This window comes from Hypanus sabinus, chromosome 11 (assembly GCF_030144855.1).
Source record: "Hypanus sabinus isolate sHypSab1 chromosome 11, sHypSab1.hap1, whole genome shotgun sequence".
Taxonomy (NCBI): Eukaryota; Metazoa; Chordata; class Chondrichthyes; order Myliobatiformes; family Dasyatidae; genus Hypanus; species Hypanus sabinus.
In genome coordinates this window covers 55695875-55714696 of record NC_082716.1, presented here as the reverse complement: position 1 = coordinate 55714696, position 18822 = coordinate 55695875, and the positions used below count along the sequence as shown (strand labels likewise).

The window sequence follows — 18822 nt, the reverse complement described above, 5'->3', positions numbered from 1 at the left end:
CCAATCTATCTGCATATTGAAATCCTCATGACTATCATAACATTGTCCTTTTAACATGCCTTTTCTATCTCCTGTTGTAATTTGTAGTCCACATTCTGGCTACTGCTTGGAGACCTGTATATAACTCCCATTAGGGTCTTTTTACCCTTGCAGTTTCTAACTCCAAGAATTCTACAACTTCCGACCCCTATGTCAACCTCTTTCTAAGAATTTGATTTCAATTTTTACCAACAGAGCAACCACACCACCTCTGCCTATCTGCCTGTCCTTTTGATACAAAGTGTATCCTTGGATGTTAGGCTCTGAACTACGATCATCCTTTAGCCATGAATCAGAGATGCCCACAACTTCATCCCTGTCAATCTCTAACTGTGCTACAATATCACCTACAATATTCCTTATACTGTGTGCATTCAAATATAACAACTTCAGTCCCATATTCATTACTCTTTTTGCTTTGATCCAGTTACACTTTAACTAATCCCACTGACCGAAATTTTGTCTTATCATCTACTTGTCCTTCCTTATAGCCTCACTACACACTGCATTGCATTGCATACCAACTGCCCCATCCTCAGCCCTACCACTCTGGCCCCCATCCAGGTCAAACTAGTTTAAACCCTCCCACAACTCTAGCATATGTGCCCAGAAAGATTTTGGTCCCCCTTGGATTCAGGTGTAGCCTGTCCTTTATGTACAGGTCATACCTTCCCCAAAAGTGATCCTAATGATCCAGAAATCTGAGATCCTGCCCCCTGCATTAATTCTTCAGCCAGATATTCATCTTCTAAATAATCCTATTCTTACCCTCACTGGCATGTGAAGTGTCAAGCTGGAGAGGGTGTGGAAGAGATTTATGAGGATGCTGAGGATGGGAGAGGTTGGCCACACTGGATCTTATCTGGTAAGATAGCATTGAGTTTGGACACAGTGGCTTCTCGGGGGCCAACCAAAGGTGTTTCTGTCTTTTTTAAAATACTTTTTTTTAATATAATTGCAAGACAATGCTGTACTTTAAGAATTTTGGTACTGCAAGTTTACCCTATCAACGAGCTGCTTGCTGGTGGAGAAAATGGTCTTGGTGTGGACCGTTTTGTTACCTAATACAGAAAGGCGTCAGAATTGATGCATGAAGGCAGCATGCAGTGTAACATTGATTGTCTTGGACATTTCACTTGCAATCACAACAACCTGTTGGACATTGATAATGTAAGCTGCTGCAGGCTCGTTTCCCTTGTTTGCATGACAGACAGCGGAGAGTTGCGTGGCCTCAGTTGTAGCAAGGACTAGGCCCCAAGCCGTGGGCTTTTCTGCTACTGCATTCAAGGAGAGGAGACACTGGAGGCAGTATAGCGCAGTCCGTGCTCTATTGGGGGCTGTCATCTCTTGTTGATGCTACCCTCCAGTGTTCGGCGGAATGACAAGCTAGATTGCTTGAACTACCGGGAATGGCACCATCAAATGTAAACAAAGATTTTTGGATGTCTGCTCAAACATCTAACTTGCAGTAATTCATTACCATGTTTCCATTGTTTGAAAATTACTAAACTTAAAGCAGATGTATTTTCAGAAATGGTCATAAAATTTTGGTCTGTTCCAATAAAAGATCAAATTCCTTACCTTTATCCTTTCAATATTCGACTCTTTTTTAAGCTGCTGAACTGTCCTTGCTGCTTGTGCTATGTTGTTTGTGCTAGCCATTCTTGCTAATACTTTCAAAGTTGATACCTGCATGAAAAGGAGGCACAATAGTGCAAATGTACAAAACTAGAAACATAATGGACTTTTACGTCACTTTAAAATTATATACCTACTTTGACTCTTCAAAGAAATTGCTGATTTTTAGTGGCGTTGAAATGAAATCCTGCAAAATTAAACAAATTCAGTATCAGTGAATACAGAGGATCAAAATTAAAGCAACATTATTCCCAACTACAAATTTTGTTTTTTGGTATAGATGTATTGCATTGGTTTTTAGATCACTAAATACAAGTGGTAAGAAATCCCATAAATAATGTTCTATTGATCAAATGTATAAAACAGTGAAATTAATATTACTGTCTCTTAACATAGAGCAGTACTGCACAGGAACAGGCCCTTAAGCTCACAAATATTACACCAAACTAATTAGTGTTGTTAAAATGAAGTTAATAATGTCAATACATTCATGCAATTCTGGATGTGAAGAACTCCAATAACAATTTCATCTTTAGATTTTCCTGTTTAAAATTATAGACATTTGAGAAATAAGTCTTAAAAAATTGACACAACATACTTTGCTGTTAAATAGTCCGCATAACATTATCAAAACTGAAAAAAATGAGATGTGTTTACTGAACAGCCTTTCACTATCTCAAGGTTTCTCAAACTCTTTAAGCCAATAAAATACTTTTGAAGGGTAGCTTCTGTTTTCCTGTAGGGAATATGGCATGCAATTTGCACGCAGCAAGCTTCAGTGAAAAGCATGCCCAAATAACCCAGATTTTTCCAGCAATGTTATTTGAGGGCTAAGTATTGACATGGGATCAGGTATGGTTAAGCTATTCTTGGAGTTATCATTGACGTTCATCAGAAGCTTAAATAGATCAGCCACATAAAGACAGATTGGAGCCTGGACATTATAAGAAAAATGACTCATCTCCTGACTCCCCAGAGCCTTCTCTGCAAATCCAAGGCATAACTGGAATATGATGCAATATTCTTCACTTGTCTAGATGATGGCAGGTTCAACACAGCCAAGCAGCTCAACATTTCTTTGACCAGCATTCTGCCTACCACTCGTAACATTCACTCTCTCCACCACTAAGCATATTGTGGCTAAAATAGACCACCTACAAAATGAATAACAGTTAAATATAAAAGCTACAGTGACATTTCCCAAAGGTGTTCCTCATTATCCTGGAGGACAAAAGCTACATTGTAAACTCTAGCTACCGGTTTCCTCCCAAGCCCAAACACCCATCTTGAAAATCATCCCACCTTCCTCACTGGGTCCAAATGCAAGAACTCTCCATCGCACAGCACTGTAGAAGTGCCTTCATTAGAAAGACTGCAGAAATTAAAAATAACTCACCACTGCTAACTTCCTTACCTGCACCACCTACTTGCCTGTCATCTTACACCTCTCCACAGTCCACCAAAATTCTTTCCCACCATTCCCATTCTCTCTATGCTGGCCATTTCACCTTTCTATTCTCAGTACTGATGCAGAATTTCAACCAGAAACATTGACAATTCCTTTACTCCCATGGATATGAAATGGCCCACTTAGTTTCTGCAGCAAATTGTTTGTTCCTCCAGATTACAGCATCTGTAGTCTCGTCTCTCCAGTGCAGTTTGTCCTACTTCTCCTAGAAGTTTGTCCAACTTTTCCTTATAGCACGTCCTCTAATCCAGGCAGCATCCTACTTAATCCCTTCTGTACCCATTCCAAATCCCCGCAGTTTTTACTATAATGGGACTACCAAAATTGAATGGAATACTCCAGAAGTGGCCCAACTTGGGTTTTATAAAGCTGCAAGATCAACTTCTTGACTATTGAAATAAATACCTTGACAAATAAGGCAAACATGCAATACATCTTTTTTATTTTAAACCACCAAACACATTGTGCAACACACACGAAATGTCGACTGTGCTTCTTCCTATAGATGCTGTCTGGCCTGCTGCGTTGCACCAGCATTTAGTGTGTGTTGCTTGAATTTCCAGCATCTGCAGATTTCCTCGTGTTTGTGTTTTCAAAAACACATTGTGCAGCCACTTTCAGGGATCTATGTACCTGGACCCCCAGATCTCTCTTTACGTCAATACTTGTAAGGTTCCTGTCATTACCCTTCCCTTTACATTGGCTCCCAAAGTGCAATGCCTCACACTTGCCTGGATTAAATTCTATCTGCCACTTCTCTATCCATACCTGCAACGATTTATACCCTGCTGTATCCTTTGGCAATGTTCTACACTACCCAGAATACACCAATTTTTGCGTCACCTGCAAACTTAATAACCCGACCATCTACATTTTTCATCCCAAGTCAATTAATAACAAAAAGCAGGTCCCATTACGGATCCCTGTAGAACAACAATATCACTAGAGTACTGCTGATGAAGCAGAGAACATAGCACAAATAACTGAAGAGGGACTGCTTTTCACATTTTGAAAAACTGAGGATGTTAGGAATATTGGTAATCTTCCAGGACTATAGATTTCAAAAAATATAGAGCAACTGGATTTCTCTGTTTTCCAAGATGGTCCCTTTTCTAAAGGACACAGAATTCACAGTACAATGCATGATAACTATGGTTATTTTCTGTTATGTTTGACTGCTGTTCTAAATATTTAACAGCTTTGAAGGAAAATCAGCTGAAGCCTCTGAAAAATGTAAAATACGTTTCAATTTTATTTTCAGATCAAATTAGATTTTTGCAACAAGACTGCAATTAGTTTCACGATCTGCAATTGTTATGTTAATAAAATGGATTAGCAGTCATATAGACAAGCTTTCCCAAGCATCAGTGTTCACAAACAGCCAGTTTTGTTCAAACATTACATCCAACTGGCAGTAGTCTGTGCTGATATTCCAGGAACTGTCATAACTTCTTCTTTTAAAAACAGTCCTGGAACACACAAACTGAAGTAATACATTGGTTAAATCTTAAAAATCTGAACATTTAACCAAACTTCCTTACAAAGATTTGCTTTTTGAGTGATTGCAAAATTATGTTAGTTAATGGTATATCAAAATACATACTATAACATTTCAAATTTTCAAAATAATTAACTGATTCAAATTATCTGTAGAAATTTTGAGTCAAAATGCTTGTATTTTTACAAATTAGAAAGGATTAACACACCATATCTCAAAAGAATTCCAGTATGCGAGCAGCACCTCAGGTAATTAAATCTTTATATGTATTTAGTAGCCATATAATAGAACAATGTCTTGTATGAGGATGATTGAAGTAAGAAAGGAAATACTTAATTTCTTCCATAACAAGTGTTATTTAATCGTAAAATACAAAAAGAGTGAAGTCTGTTACCACAGTTCAAATTTCCAGAGACTCTCCTGGATCCCCACTAACATAACTCAAGAACATGATGCAGGAAATTCCAATGGTTCTTACATCCCCACCATTTCTAGCACTTACTACCAGTGAGCTAAAGCTCTGATAATACCCCTCTTTTCTGTACATTCATATTTCAACAGCAAGCAAACATTTTCTGTCACTTGTTCATGCTATCCAGAGTGCACGGATTTTTGAACTGGTATCATCTGTCAACTATTTGTTTCACAGCATTGATTCAAAACATTCTCCAACCAGAATTTAAATTTATTCACAGCTGGCATAGATACGGTTTTTAACTGTTGCACCAAAAGAGCAATAAACACATACCATTAGCAATACCATTTGCTAACTGAAATGTGCACAAGTGGTACATGTATATACAGGTGTAATGAAAAACTGATTCATGGCACCATCCATTTCAGGCACAAAGCCATAGAAGCAGTATTCACACACAAACCAAATGTTACACATTTTTACAAGGAAGAGTATAGTTACAACAAAAAAGACCATTTTAGTGCAAATCCTAACTTCTTGCTCTGTGGGACATATCTATCCAGCACCTTGTGAACTATTCCCAGAAACTTCAGCCATCTCTGCTCTGCCATCATCCCTGCCAGTGTCCTCCTGCAATCCACCTGGGCAAGCTCCTCTCTCATGCTTCCCTTATGATACTGATACATGCGAGTTATGTTTCTCCCTCTCAAGTTGCATTATGAATTCAATCATATTATGATCACTGCCTCCTAAAGGTTCCTCTGCATTAAGCTCCCTAATAAAGTCCGGTATTACACAATACCCAATTTAAGATTGCCTTTCCCCAAGTAGGCTCAAGCACAAGCTGCTCTATAAAGCTATCTCATAGGCATTCAACAAATTCCCTCTCTTGCGATCCGACACCAACCTGATTTTCCCAATCCCCTTGCATTATTTAAGTCTCTCATTACAATTGTGTCATTACCCTTATTACATGCCTTTTCCAACTCCCTTTGCAATCTCAAATCCACATCTTGGCAACTATTGGATATCTATATATGTTTCACATAATTTTTTTTACCCTTGCAATTTCTTAACTCCACCCACAAAGATTCAACATTCTCTGACCCTATGTCACCTCTTTCTAAAGATGTAATTCCATTTCATACTAACACCACAGCTAATGCCTTCCTGACTGCCCTTTTGATAAAGCATATCCTTTAATGTTAAGTTCCCTATTATGATCCTTTTTCAGCCACGACTCAGTGATTCCCACAAGGTCATACTGACCAATCACGAATGAGGAAACGTAAGTGTGTGTTAGTAAGATTGCAGATGACAAAGATTAGTGGAGTAATCTTGTCCACTAACGAAGGTTGTTGTAGGTTACAATGGGACAGTAACAAGATGCACAGCTGGGCTGAAAAGTGGTAGCTAGAGTTCCACCCAGAGGAGGGCGAAGTGATTCACTTTGGAAGGTCAAATCTTAAGGCAGAATAGAGTTAATGGCAGGATTCTTAGTAGCGTGGAAGAACAAAGATTTTGGAGTCCACCTTGATATAGCTCAGAAAAGTTGCTGGACAAGTTGATAGGGTTGTTAAGAAGATCTATGTTGTGTTGACCTTCCTTAGCGGATTGAGTTGTTCAAGAGCCACGAGGTAATGTTGCAGCACTATAAAACCCAGGTTAGACTACATTTATAGGAAAGATGTTGAATCTTTAGAGATGGAGCCTGGATCAGACAGCATGTTTTATGAGGTTAGGTTGAGTGAGTTAGTGCTTTTCTCTTTGGGGAGAAGCAGGATAAGTAGTGACGATAGAGTTGTACAGATGATAAGAGGCATAGATTGAGTGGACGGCTGGAGACTTTTTCCCCAGAAGGGAACTGGGTCATACAAGAGAGCATAATTTTAAGGTGATCAGAGGAAAGTATACGGGAATATCAGAGGAAACCACAGTGGTGGGTATGTAGAATGTTGTACCAAGGGTTGAGGCAGATATCATTAGGGATATTTAAGATGGGCACATGGATGAACGAAAGGGTTATGTAGAACAGAAGCATTAGATTGATCGTGGAGAAGCTAAAAGTTCGGCGCAACATCATAAGCTGAAGGGCCTGTAATGTGCTGTATTGTTCTATGTTCTAAACTGATCAAAGTGGTCATATTGTTGCTAAACTGCAGTGATTAGGGTTTCCCTGGTTGGTTTAAGAATCAAATGGCTGAAGGGTTATTGTTACTGTTGATTGTTCCTGGCCCATGATATTTCAAAAGGTTACTGTTACTATCGAGGGTCCTATGAAAGGGTGTTACTAGCACTGGTTGAAAGATCTGAGCTTGTATATGACTATCACATGTGGCGGCTTGACTAGTGTCAGACCATTCTATTTTAGTACTGGTATCCTGGCAGTAGAGAGAGCAAGTATGCAGCAATGATTTGACAAAACATGTCTTTATGTCACGACCAATTCAAATGTCTAGTTTTTTTGTGGGCTCATCCACAAGGTAGAGTAACAATAGTCCAGAATGAGAAGGATTTTTTTTTCTTTTCTAAGCAAAATCAGTGTATTACTTAAATTATCAGAATTATACTGATAGTAAAAAAACAATTTGAAATGAATTTTCTTAAAATCTAGTTATTAACTTCAATTTAATTTATATTTTTGCAAGCCATCAAACAAAAGAATCTTAAGTAGTCATGTAGTTATTGAGTACATAAGACATCAATTTGTGACAATTTGACATTTGAACAGAAGCCAATTAGCGATCGGGATTGACTGGTAAGAAGGGGAAAAAAAAACAAGCAAAGTGGCTATTGTTGGAGTGGATGGTGTTAGAGTGGTTATTTGAGGCTTTAGTTCTTCAAGATTCCAGCAAGTAAAGGTTGGAGTGAGATAAGGCAAAAAAGCTGCAGATATATTTTTTATTCTTCACTTATTTATATTGCATAAAACAGTAAGAATGCCAGACAGGATAGCTGAATACTCCTCTTGCGACATGCAGGATGGTAGAGAGTTCTCCAGTATCCCTGACTTCATCTGCAATAAGTACATCCAGATGCAGCTTCTAACACTCTGGGTTATGGTGTTGAAGCTGAAACTGGATGAACTCTGGATCTTTCCGGAGGCTGATAACTAGGACGTCTAGAGAGGTGGTTACACCCAAGGTGCAGGATACAGGAGACTGGCTGACAGCCAGGAAGGAGAAAGGGTTAAGCAGCCAGTGCAGAGTATCCCTGTGGGCAAACCCCCTTCCTTATCAACTTTGAATAATGTTGGGGGGGGGGGGAGAGAGTGGGTAATGACCTAGCAGAAGAAAGTCACAGTGTTTAGGTCTCCACCACTGAGACAGGCAGTGTGATTCAGAAGGGAAGGGGGGTGGGGTGGGGGAAGAGTGAGCAGTGCGATTCATTAGGGGAACTTTATAAATCTATGCATGAAGGAACAAATACAGTATTTTTTTCTCCTTCAACTCAATACTTTCTCAAGGAATTTAATGCAATTTGCTTTATTATTTCTATATCTTGTAAAGGTAATGAAAATACCGTGTCACTTGAAAGTTCAAGCGTTTGGACACAGGTACACCATGGTCTGCTGGGTATTGCCAACATTTGGTGTTTTTGTTTTACATTTCTACCAACTGCAGCTTTTAAAATAAATTTCACCCTTTACTCTTACTTACAACATAAGCTACTGGGAGATGATTTTGCTCTCTGTAATCTGTCTTTGTAAACCACTTTTTTTCTGGACACTGACATATTTAGTTTAAAGACTCACTTATTCCAAGGAATTAATAATATGCCACAGATACTGCAATACAGAAACTGTATAGATAATAGCTAACCCTTCTGTAAGACAGCTCAAACCATCCATTTAACAAAAATAGAATAAAATTCTCCAACTAAATTAACAACAATTACATATATTTTTAAAAGTCAGTGGTTTTCAAGTTTCACAGTTAGCAAATAATATATCATTACCTTGATTAGTTCTCAAAACAAGCAACACAATAACTACTACTAACATTATAATAGCAATGAAGTCTATTTCTGCAGTTGGTTTGACTATCCTGGCCTTGGGAAAAATACATTATTCCACCTCATTAAAGCCAAAATTGTGATACACAAAAGCAGTAAAGAAAAAAGGCAACCATAGGAAATTACAACCTAGATGACTGTCACAACAAGCCTCAAGGAGAAACAATTGATCACTAAGCCTCCAAAGGAGACACTGAAAAGACTAGCATTCTCTCCATTGTTTTTCCAGTCCCCACCACAGGAAGTTTTTGACTTTAACCAGTAGAAACCAAAGAAATAACCCTTCAATTGGTTAATGAGTGTTTTTATATCTAAAAATCACCGAACAGAGACAAATATTTTTCTGACGACAACATAGGTCCCATTTCACAAATGTCAGGAGCAGTCATTATCATGTGAAACGAATGACCATTCATGGGACTTTTCCCTTCCTTAGAAGCACAGAAACATTGGAAGCTTCCAATAAGACCATAGGACCATATGACAATTCAGCATCCTATCCAGATGCATCATGGTTTCATATGGCAATAGCTCTGTCTGAGATCACAAAAAAACTGCAGAGTTGTGGACACATCTTAACAAGAAAACCAGGGTTCCCCTCCATAAACTGTCTACATTTTGCTGCATTAGTAAAAAGCCAACATAATCAAAGACCTCACCCACACAGACATTTGGTCTTCTGCCTTCATCCATCAAGGCAGAAGATCCAAAAATCAAGAACATACCACTTGGATCAAGGACAGCATCTACTCTGCTACTAGATGGTCCCTTTGTATGTTGAAATAGATTTTTAACCTTAATAATAGCCTTGCATATTAAATGTCTGCACTTTGTCTGCAAAGGTAACACTTCATTCTGCATTGTTATTGCTTCTTTCTCATATTACTTCCATGTACTGGCACAATAAAATGATTTAAGGATGGCATACAAAACAAAGTTTTTCACTGCTCAGGTATATGTGATAATAATGAATCAATTTTCCGATTTGCGTTGAAAGACTATTTCTGAAATATGTGGGGTCTTGGGAAATAGCTTTGCTTTGTTTTTACACAATAAGAATCAATGACCTGGACATCACTGTTTATAAACATGGAGGAAACAGAGCTAAAAGAAAACTGGATAAGAATTTGAGGAAAATATACTTGCAGAACTATAGGGATACATCAGGGCAAATGGTTATTTGACAGAAACCCGGCATAGATTTAACATCAAATGGATCACCTGTTACAACAAGCATACAACTTCTCAGCCTGGTATCAATCTAGAAAAACTTCCTCACATCTTCCAATATTTATTTCCTCTTTACAATATGGAGGCTTTAATGGATTATTACATTGTGGTATCGCTGTAGATTATATCCAAAATTTAACATAATTTCTGTGCTTTTGTTCTATTCTTTCAGACATGCTCTGTATGTCCTACTTATGGCTTTATGTACTTTACTGATACTTTGTAATATGTACCTCTGGAACAACAAACAGCTTCTTCTCCTCCACCTCATTTAGAAACTTGCTGTAATACATACTTTGTTCAGTACAGCCGCAGTTCTTCAAAAGGCAACATTGTTTCGAGCCATGGCTAAAGGAGCCATGGGAATAAACAGTAATGCTTGTTTGAGCCACCGATGAGTCTTAATGATTCTGCTCAATGTATTACCATAAAACTCTGGCATCTTGGAAATCTGGTGGTGCCGGATTGACAGATTTATCACAGTTAACTATTACTCATTAATATTGCACACTCCAGCACTTTTTATTCACTTCTTAAAAACTCTTTATTCGGTGACATAATAAATTTTCCAGGGGCTCAATGCACTTGAAGGGAGTGTGGGAAAGGGAGCTCCGGTCATCAATTGTCAAACAAAGATCCAGTTACTTGGCTAGCAATCAAGAGATGATTCTGCAAAGATTCATGAAGTGACATAAAATGCACTACAGTTACTCAACAAGGCTACTTTATAAACTCAGCAAGATCAAATACAGGCAGTCCCCAGGTTACGTACAAGTTCCGTTCCTGAGTCTGTCTTTAAGTCGGATTTGTACGGAAGTTGGAACAAGTACATCTGGTATTATTTAGCGTCAGTTAGTCAAACGTTTGTCTTAGTATATATTTTACTTTTCTATGCATATAAACACTTAAGAAATGTATGCCAATAATTAAACCACTGCGTTGCTTAGTAATGATTGTAGTTTTCATCGGGGCAGCGCCTTTCACATGCTCCATTATTCTCACTTAATCCATTATCCTTTTAAATTGTTCTGATCGTTGATCAACTGTAGCCTAACGGTTTTCCAATGATCGATGGTGTTTCACTTTCCAGACACTTCATTATTTCCACTTCATTTTCAATCGCAATTGCTTCCCGTCAATGGAGCAAAAACACTGTGGGCAGCGGGTCCCAAGCTCCACTGGCTCCTGAGGTCCACTGGGTCCTAAGGACCACCGCACTGAATTCCCCGGGTCCGAAACTCCACCGCATTGAGAAAGGCTAAATGGGACAAGTGGGGGCTGTTCTGGGTTTGAGTATTTGATCATCCACAATATTCCGCATGGGAATTTAAACTGGAGGTGGCAGTGTTTTTTTTTACGAGGTCGAGTTGCGAGCTTGACATCACAGATGGTCACTGGATCGACATCAACCCGACATGGGAATGGTCTATCACTGGATCAAACGCGGGAAACTCCATTCTCCAGCATGCGCTGATCTCACTACGCCACCTGCCGACCAGTACTTTGGGGGGGGGGGGGGGGAGGGGGAGAGAAGCGGGGGTCGGGGTGAATCTTACTAAGGAAATTTTAAGCCAAATTCAAAGCTAAACACCCAACAGTGTCAATGGCAACGACTTAAAATGGTGGACGGCATTGTGATCTGACTTAAAATGGTGGACAGCGTTCTCCTTCCTTGGTTTGTAAGTACAAATTGTCTGTAAGTCGGACATTCGTAACTCGGGGACTACCTGTAGTGCACAAGTACACTGCCACTTTACTGCTACACAGTTTTGACTTGGAAGTATATGACTGTTCTTTTCCTATCTCTGGATATCACTGGAAGGATGACAACAGTTCATTAACTTCAAGGGCACTAACTCTAGACCCAACATGAATTGAATTGACTTTCTTACATCCTTCGTATACACGAGGAGTAAAAATCTTAGTTATGTCTCCATCTAAATGTGCAATGTATAGTAATTTATAATAAATAGTTTGTACAACAGGATAGCCAATATAACAGAAATAGAGTTGTATCAGCATGAATTAAGCAGTCTGGTAGCCTGATGGAAGAAGCTGTCCCGCAGCTTGTTGGTCCTGGCTTTTACGTTGTGGTACCGTTTCCCAGATGGTAGCAGCTGGAACAGTTTGTGGTTGGATGACTTGGATCACCAATGATCCTTTATGACCTTTTTACACACCTGTCTTTGTAAATGTCTTGAATAGTGGGAGGTTCACATCTACAGAAGCTCTGAGCTGTCTGCACCACCCTCTGCAGAGTCCTTGGATTCAGGGAAGTATAACTCCATACCACGCAGTGATACAGCCAGTCAGGCAACTCTCAATTGTACCCCTATAGAAAGTTCTTAGGATTTGGGGGTCCATACCAAACTTCTTCAACTGTCTGAGGTGAAAGAGGAGCTGTTGTACTTTTTTCACCACACAGCTGGTATGTACAGACCACGTGAGATCCGGGGAACTTGAAGCTGTTCATCTTCTCAACCCCAGATCCACTGATGTCAATAGAGGCTAGCCTGACTCCATTCCTCTTTGAGTCCACAACCAGATCCTTTGTTTTTGTGACATTGAGGAAGAGGTTGTTTTCTTGACACCACTATAGTCAGGATGATGACTTCTCTGTAGGCTGCCTCATTATTATTTGAGATTAGGTTAATCAGTGTAGTGCCATCAGCAAATTTAATTAGCAGATTGGAGCTGTGGGTCGTGACAATCATGGGTATACAGAGAGTAAAGGAAGAGGTTTAGTACACAGCCCTAAGGGACACCAACCAAAACAGAAAATGAATAAAGTTCACCACGATTCAATTAATATTTCAACATCTAGCCAAAATTTGCCACCATCATTAATTATGAGCAAGCTACCAGAGAAATATAGTGGATTCTGGTTAATTGGGCCATTGGTTAACCAGGGCAGCCATTTATTTGGGACAACAATCTTAAAAAAACAAAAAATAAACAGAATATAGCTGGGATTCCTGTTTATTTGGGGCAACACGCGGTTTAATTGGGGAAGGAGAGTGTTGCCGACCGGTTTCTGACTAGCATCAGTTGCATGCACTTGCATGGCTGTTAAACACTACACATGCTTCGAGCAATTTGTTTTTCAAATTGCATCAGTGTGTTCAAAAAGCAGTGATTTTTGTCACTGGTAATACGAGAGAAAAAAAGCAGTAAGACAATTCTGAACTGTTTTGCTCACTGCTGTTTCAAGCATTCGGGCTTGGAGGTGCCAGAAGCACCTGGGAGTACAAATCAAATGATTTCACTACTTCAATGTTAGGAATTACAAGGGTATCAATAATTATTTTGAATATTGCAATGAAAATGGAGATTTGGAAGATGCAATTGTTAAAAAGATTGCATAAAGGCAGTTCATTATCCACATGAGGTTTCTGTGTTGGTTTTCTTCATATACAGTCAAAAGAACACAGTAAATGGAAGAATTGGATCAGCCCATGATTGAATGGCAGAGCAGACTTGATGGGCCAAATGGCCTATTTCTGCTCCTATATCTTAGGGTCTTAAGTGAATTCCTCTGTCGATAACTAGTAACTAAGACACAGTTTTATAGTACTGTAGAGGTGTTGGCAGTATTTGAATTTATTCTGTATTTTATTTAAATACATAAATTGCTACTCAGTTAAACAGTAGTTTGTTTTTTCTATGACTTTTAACTATTTACAGAAAAATTCAGCTAATTGGAGCAGCCACTTAATTGGGTCAAAATGTACTGGTCCCAATGTGCCCCAATTATTTGAAAAGCTTAGTGCTTTTCTCTCCCTCAACTTTACAGCTCCATTCACTTTCTATCTCCCTTGCTGAGAGGTATTCAATTGACCATCTGAACAACGTGATAAATGAGCTCTCTCCTCCATTTCTCTATTCAGTCTTGTATAGATGGAAAGAGAGTTGGGAAGAGGAATGAAGTGCTGGGGGAGATGATGGAATTAATGCAGATAACAGAAGGAAGACCATGAAAATGCGTTCAGTGGTGAAATGGTTTGCATTTAGGTCGACCTGCCATTCAAATTTTGTTTGAATTGACCATGAACTACCTCAAAATTTTAAACAAATTTTTTCTGGTAGTCCCGAGTTGTTTTAAAGCTGCTTTCAACAGACTCAACTATGATACTAAAATTTCTCTGCAGGGTGTACTCATCAAACAAAAAATGAAAAGGATAACATTCGTTCACAACCACCATTCAAAAAAAGTACATTTTCCTCATAGTGACGATAGCTTTTAAAACAAAAAGCATGTCCCAATAAAACTATTTTTTATCCATTTTATACAAATTAACCTGTCTCCTAGATACATGATCAAATTCTACCCGGAGCATTAATGAAGCTTGCATCACACAACAGCACAACAAGTGGTGGCTCAGAGAAAAGATTAAACTATCTTCTGTTTGATCAACAGCTCAAATGAGCTTGAAAGAACAAGTTCTGCCTCACTGATGGACTGCAATCTGAATATTTGCCATCAACACCCAATAAACAGTAACTTGGAGTCGAACATGCAGTTAGTACTTGTGCATCTAATATTTCAAAGTTACAGTTCAAAGTTTATTACCAAAGTACATATATGTCACTATATACAACCCTGAAATTCATTTTCTTGTGGCAAACTCAATAAATCCATATTAGAATAATAACCATAATAGAATCAGTGAAAGACTGAAGTAACCAGTGTGCCAAAGACAACAAACTGCAAATACAAAGAAAAAAAAACAAGCAATAAATATTGAGAACATGAGATGAAGTGTGCTTGAGACTGAACCCATAGGTTGTAGGAACATTTCAATGATGGGACAAGTGAAGTTGAGTTAAGTTATCCTCTTTGGTTCAAGAGCCTGATGGTGAGTGGTAATAACTGTTCCTGAACCTAGTAGTGTGAGTCCAGAGGCTCCAGCACTTCTTCATGATAGCAGCAGCAAAAAGAGAGCATGTCCTGGGTGGTGGGAGTCCCTGATGACAGGTGCTGCTTTCCTGTGACGACATTTCATGTAGATGTGCTCAATGGTGGGAGGACCTGACCCATGATGGACTGGGCAGTATCCACTACGTTTTTGTATGACTTTCTGTTGAAGGGCGTTGGTATTTCCATACCTAGCTATGATGCAGCCAGTCAATATACAGCATGTCTGTAGAAGTTCAAAGTTTTAGATGTAATGCCGAATCTTCACAAACTCCTAAGTAGAGGCACTGCTGTGCTTTGTTTGTAATTGCATTGGCATGCTAGGCCCAAGACAGGTCCTCCAAATTAAAAGTTGTTGACCCTCTCTATCGCCGATCCTCCATTGAGGACTGGCTCATGGACCTCTAGTTTCCTCCTCCTGAAGTCAAAAATCAGCACCTTGGTTTTGCCGACATTAAGGGGTTGTTGTTTATGGCACCGCTCAGTCAGATTTTCAATTTCAGTAATATCTGAGTAATATTGTGAATACACTGTTTGGTTACATTCCTTGATGTTTAAATAATTCATTACCAGTTATTATGCCACTATGTGATATGTGCTTGCCATACTTAAAGTAAAACTGAAACTAGCACGTTCTCCTTGGCTCCTGCCTTTTTGCTATCAATTAGCTTTAATGTTTTGGAGTTACAAAACACAACAGTACTCAAGTAAAATTAAATCAGAAGCTCAAAAATTACACTTATTCCACTAATCTTAATATTACCCAGCTTATGAAAACTAATGGAGAAGACAGAATAAAGATGACTGCAATCGTGCAATCTTACGGGATTGTCCATTAAAGCAATATGGATGGAATGTAGAAAGGATGGTCACTTTGATGGGATTACAGTATAGGCTCCCCAAAAGTTGGTGGGAATTGGAGGAACAAATATGCGAGAGGACTGCAGGTAGCAGCGAGACTGAAGGGGTTGTAATTGAATGTCGTTTCAATTTCTCTTATATTGACTTCAACTGCCCAAAGGGTTTGGAACAGAGCAATTTTTTAAAGTGTAATCAGGAAAGTTTTTCTTAAGCAATATATAGACAATGGGATTAGAGAGGGAGGGGCAACACTGGATATCCAATTGGGAAATGAACTTAGGCAAGTGACTTATTTGTCAGTGGTAAAGCATTATGGTACCATAATTTTTGGTTGTAAAATAGTTGTGGAAAAAAGATAGAAACAGCCCACAAATGAAAATGCTAAACTGGGACAAGGCAAATTTTGAAGGCATTAACAGGAACTTGCAAAGGTTGATTAGGAGCTCTTAGCAGATAAAGCAACATTTGGCCAATGGGTGGCCTTTAATTAGAGACAGTCCAGGACAGCACACTCCTGTTCGAGTGGAAAGCAAGGCTGGCACACTGAGAATTACTGAGGTACTTGTGGTAAATTCCGCCATTTCTTTCAGTGCCCTGGAATGCATTACATCAGCACTAGGCGACTTGTCTATCTTTAGGCTCACTAGTTTGCTCAGCACTACCTCTTTAGTGATAGCTATTGTACCAAGGTCCTCATTTATAATTATATCAATAACATTGCTCTTGGCATGTTAAAAGACCTTGTGAAGACTGAAGCAAAACAGTCATTCAAAGCCATGGGTATTTCTGTATTATCCAAAATTAAATTTTCCGTCACACCTTCCAAGTGGAGCCCTGATGACTAACACACTGTCCTCATCAACCCTCTTCATTAAAAGGTGACAGGATAATTAGAACAGGTTGGTAGACAACATCTACATTGTCTTTAGCAAGACCTTTGACAAAATCCAGTAATTTTCCCCTTCTTCATTTCTGCATTTTGGTCCACTTTTACCCCTTCTCTTCGCCTGCCTATCACATCCCCCTGGTGTCCCTTCTCTTTCCCTTTCTCCCATGGTCCACTCTCCTATCAGACTCTTCCTTCTCCATCCCTTTACCTTTTCCATCTATCATCTCTCAGCTTCCTACTTCATCCCCTCTTCCCCACCCATCTGGTTTAACCTATCACCTTCTAGCTTGTACTCTCCTCTTCTCCACCTTCTTATTCAGGCGTCTTCCCCCTTCCTTTCCAGTCCTGATGAATAGTCTTGGACCAAAACACTGTTTATTCCTATCCATAGATGTTGCCTGACCTGGTGAATTCCTCCAGCATTTTGTGTGTATTGCTGTAGAAGATGGTACAACATTGATAAGGCATAGACAGATATGTGGATAGAGAAGGTTTTGAGGGATATGGGCCAAAGACAAGCAAATGGGACTAGCTCAGATTGGCATCTTGATTGGCATATATGGGTTAGTCTAATAAGGACATTTCTGCACTGTATAGCTTTGATTCCATGATATATTTTGGAAGAGTTTCCAGTTATTACATGAAGATAAAGTCAGTTAAATAAATAATAAAAGATGATATCAGAGCTAAGAATTTATATTTGATAGAAAAAACTTAATAGAGTGAGGTGTCTTCAAATGCAACTGCTAGCCACTTAAGATTTGCTTTGGAAAATGTCAAGGCAATCCTTCAAGTGGACACTGCCATGAACCAGCAGTAGTACGATCATTACTGTTGAGAGAAAAACCTTGTGTATGAGCACATCTCCATTAATGTCACGAGAATTGATAAATAAGAATTTGCATTACAGGAAGTAACAATACAGATAGTCTTCTAATAATGCAGCACCTCTAAAATGCTGGAGCTACCTAAAGTTTTCTGACTTTAAGTGGAATTCACAACATACGAAATAGGAGACTGTCTCTTAATCCTTCAAGTTTACTCAGTTTGTTCCTACTTCATAGGTTCCACCTTAAACATCAAAAACAAAAGAGATTCTGCAGATGCTGAAATTCTACAAAAAAAATGTTGGAGGAACTCAGCCGGTCGGGCAGCATCTAAGGAGAGGAATAAACAGTCAAGACGTTTTGGGTTCTACCATTGATGCAGCCCTCACCCACAACTCTTCTAATTCCTGGACATTCACTTTCATCCCATCTTCCAAGCCACCATAACAGGGATAGCGTTCCCTTTTGTCTTTACCTACCACTCCACAAGCCTCTTACCACTTTACACATCTTCCTGAAATCCCCACTCTCTGCTTTCCACAGGGATTGCACACTCTGACTCCCTTGTCTGTTCAACACTTCTTGAATGTTCTCCCTCCTGGCACTTATTCCTGCAAACAGGACGTGTGCAACACCTGCCCCTTCACCTCCTCTCTCACTGCCATTTAGGGCCCCAAACAATCCCTACAGGTGAGGTAACACTTCACATAAAAGTTTGATAGGGTCACATATTGTATGTGGTGCTCCCAGTGTGACATCCTCTAAATCAGTAGTTTGGACCACTTCACTTAGCACTACAACAGGTGAATTTCTCAGTGGTGAATTACAACTGTGAAGAACCCTGCTGTACCTGATGACCCTGTGATCGCTATCTTAGAGGCCGATGTTCGGCTGTCTTTAAAGAGAGTGAACCCTCGCAAGGCAGAAGGTCCCGATGGAGTACCTGGTAAGGCTCTGAAAACCTGTGCCAACCAACTAGTGGGAGCATTCAAAGACATTTTTAACCTCTCATCCTACGGGTGGAAGTT

General features: G+C 39.3%; 1 protein-coding gene across 2 annotated transcripts in view; it reads right to left on the bottom strand.

Annotated features, from left to right (window-relative positions):
• Nucleotides 1-18822, bottom strand: part of LOC132401976 (guanine nucleotide-binding protein G(I)/G(S)/G(O) subunit gamma-12-like) — a 68157-nt gene that overhangs the window by 11721 nt on the left and 37614 nt on the right. For both annotated transcript variants that reach the window (XM_059984365.1, XM_059984366.1), the window contains exons 2-3: nt 1815-1864; nt 1621-1728 (exon numbers count right to left, since the gene is read on the bottom strand). In XM_059984365.1, the coding sequence (XP_059840348.1) occupies nt 1621-1701 (81 nt within the window). In that variant the 5' untranslated portion in view covers nt 1702-1728; nt 1815-1864. The remainder of the gene's footprint in view (nt 1-1620; nt 1729-1814; nt 1865-18822) is intronic.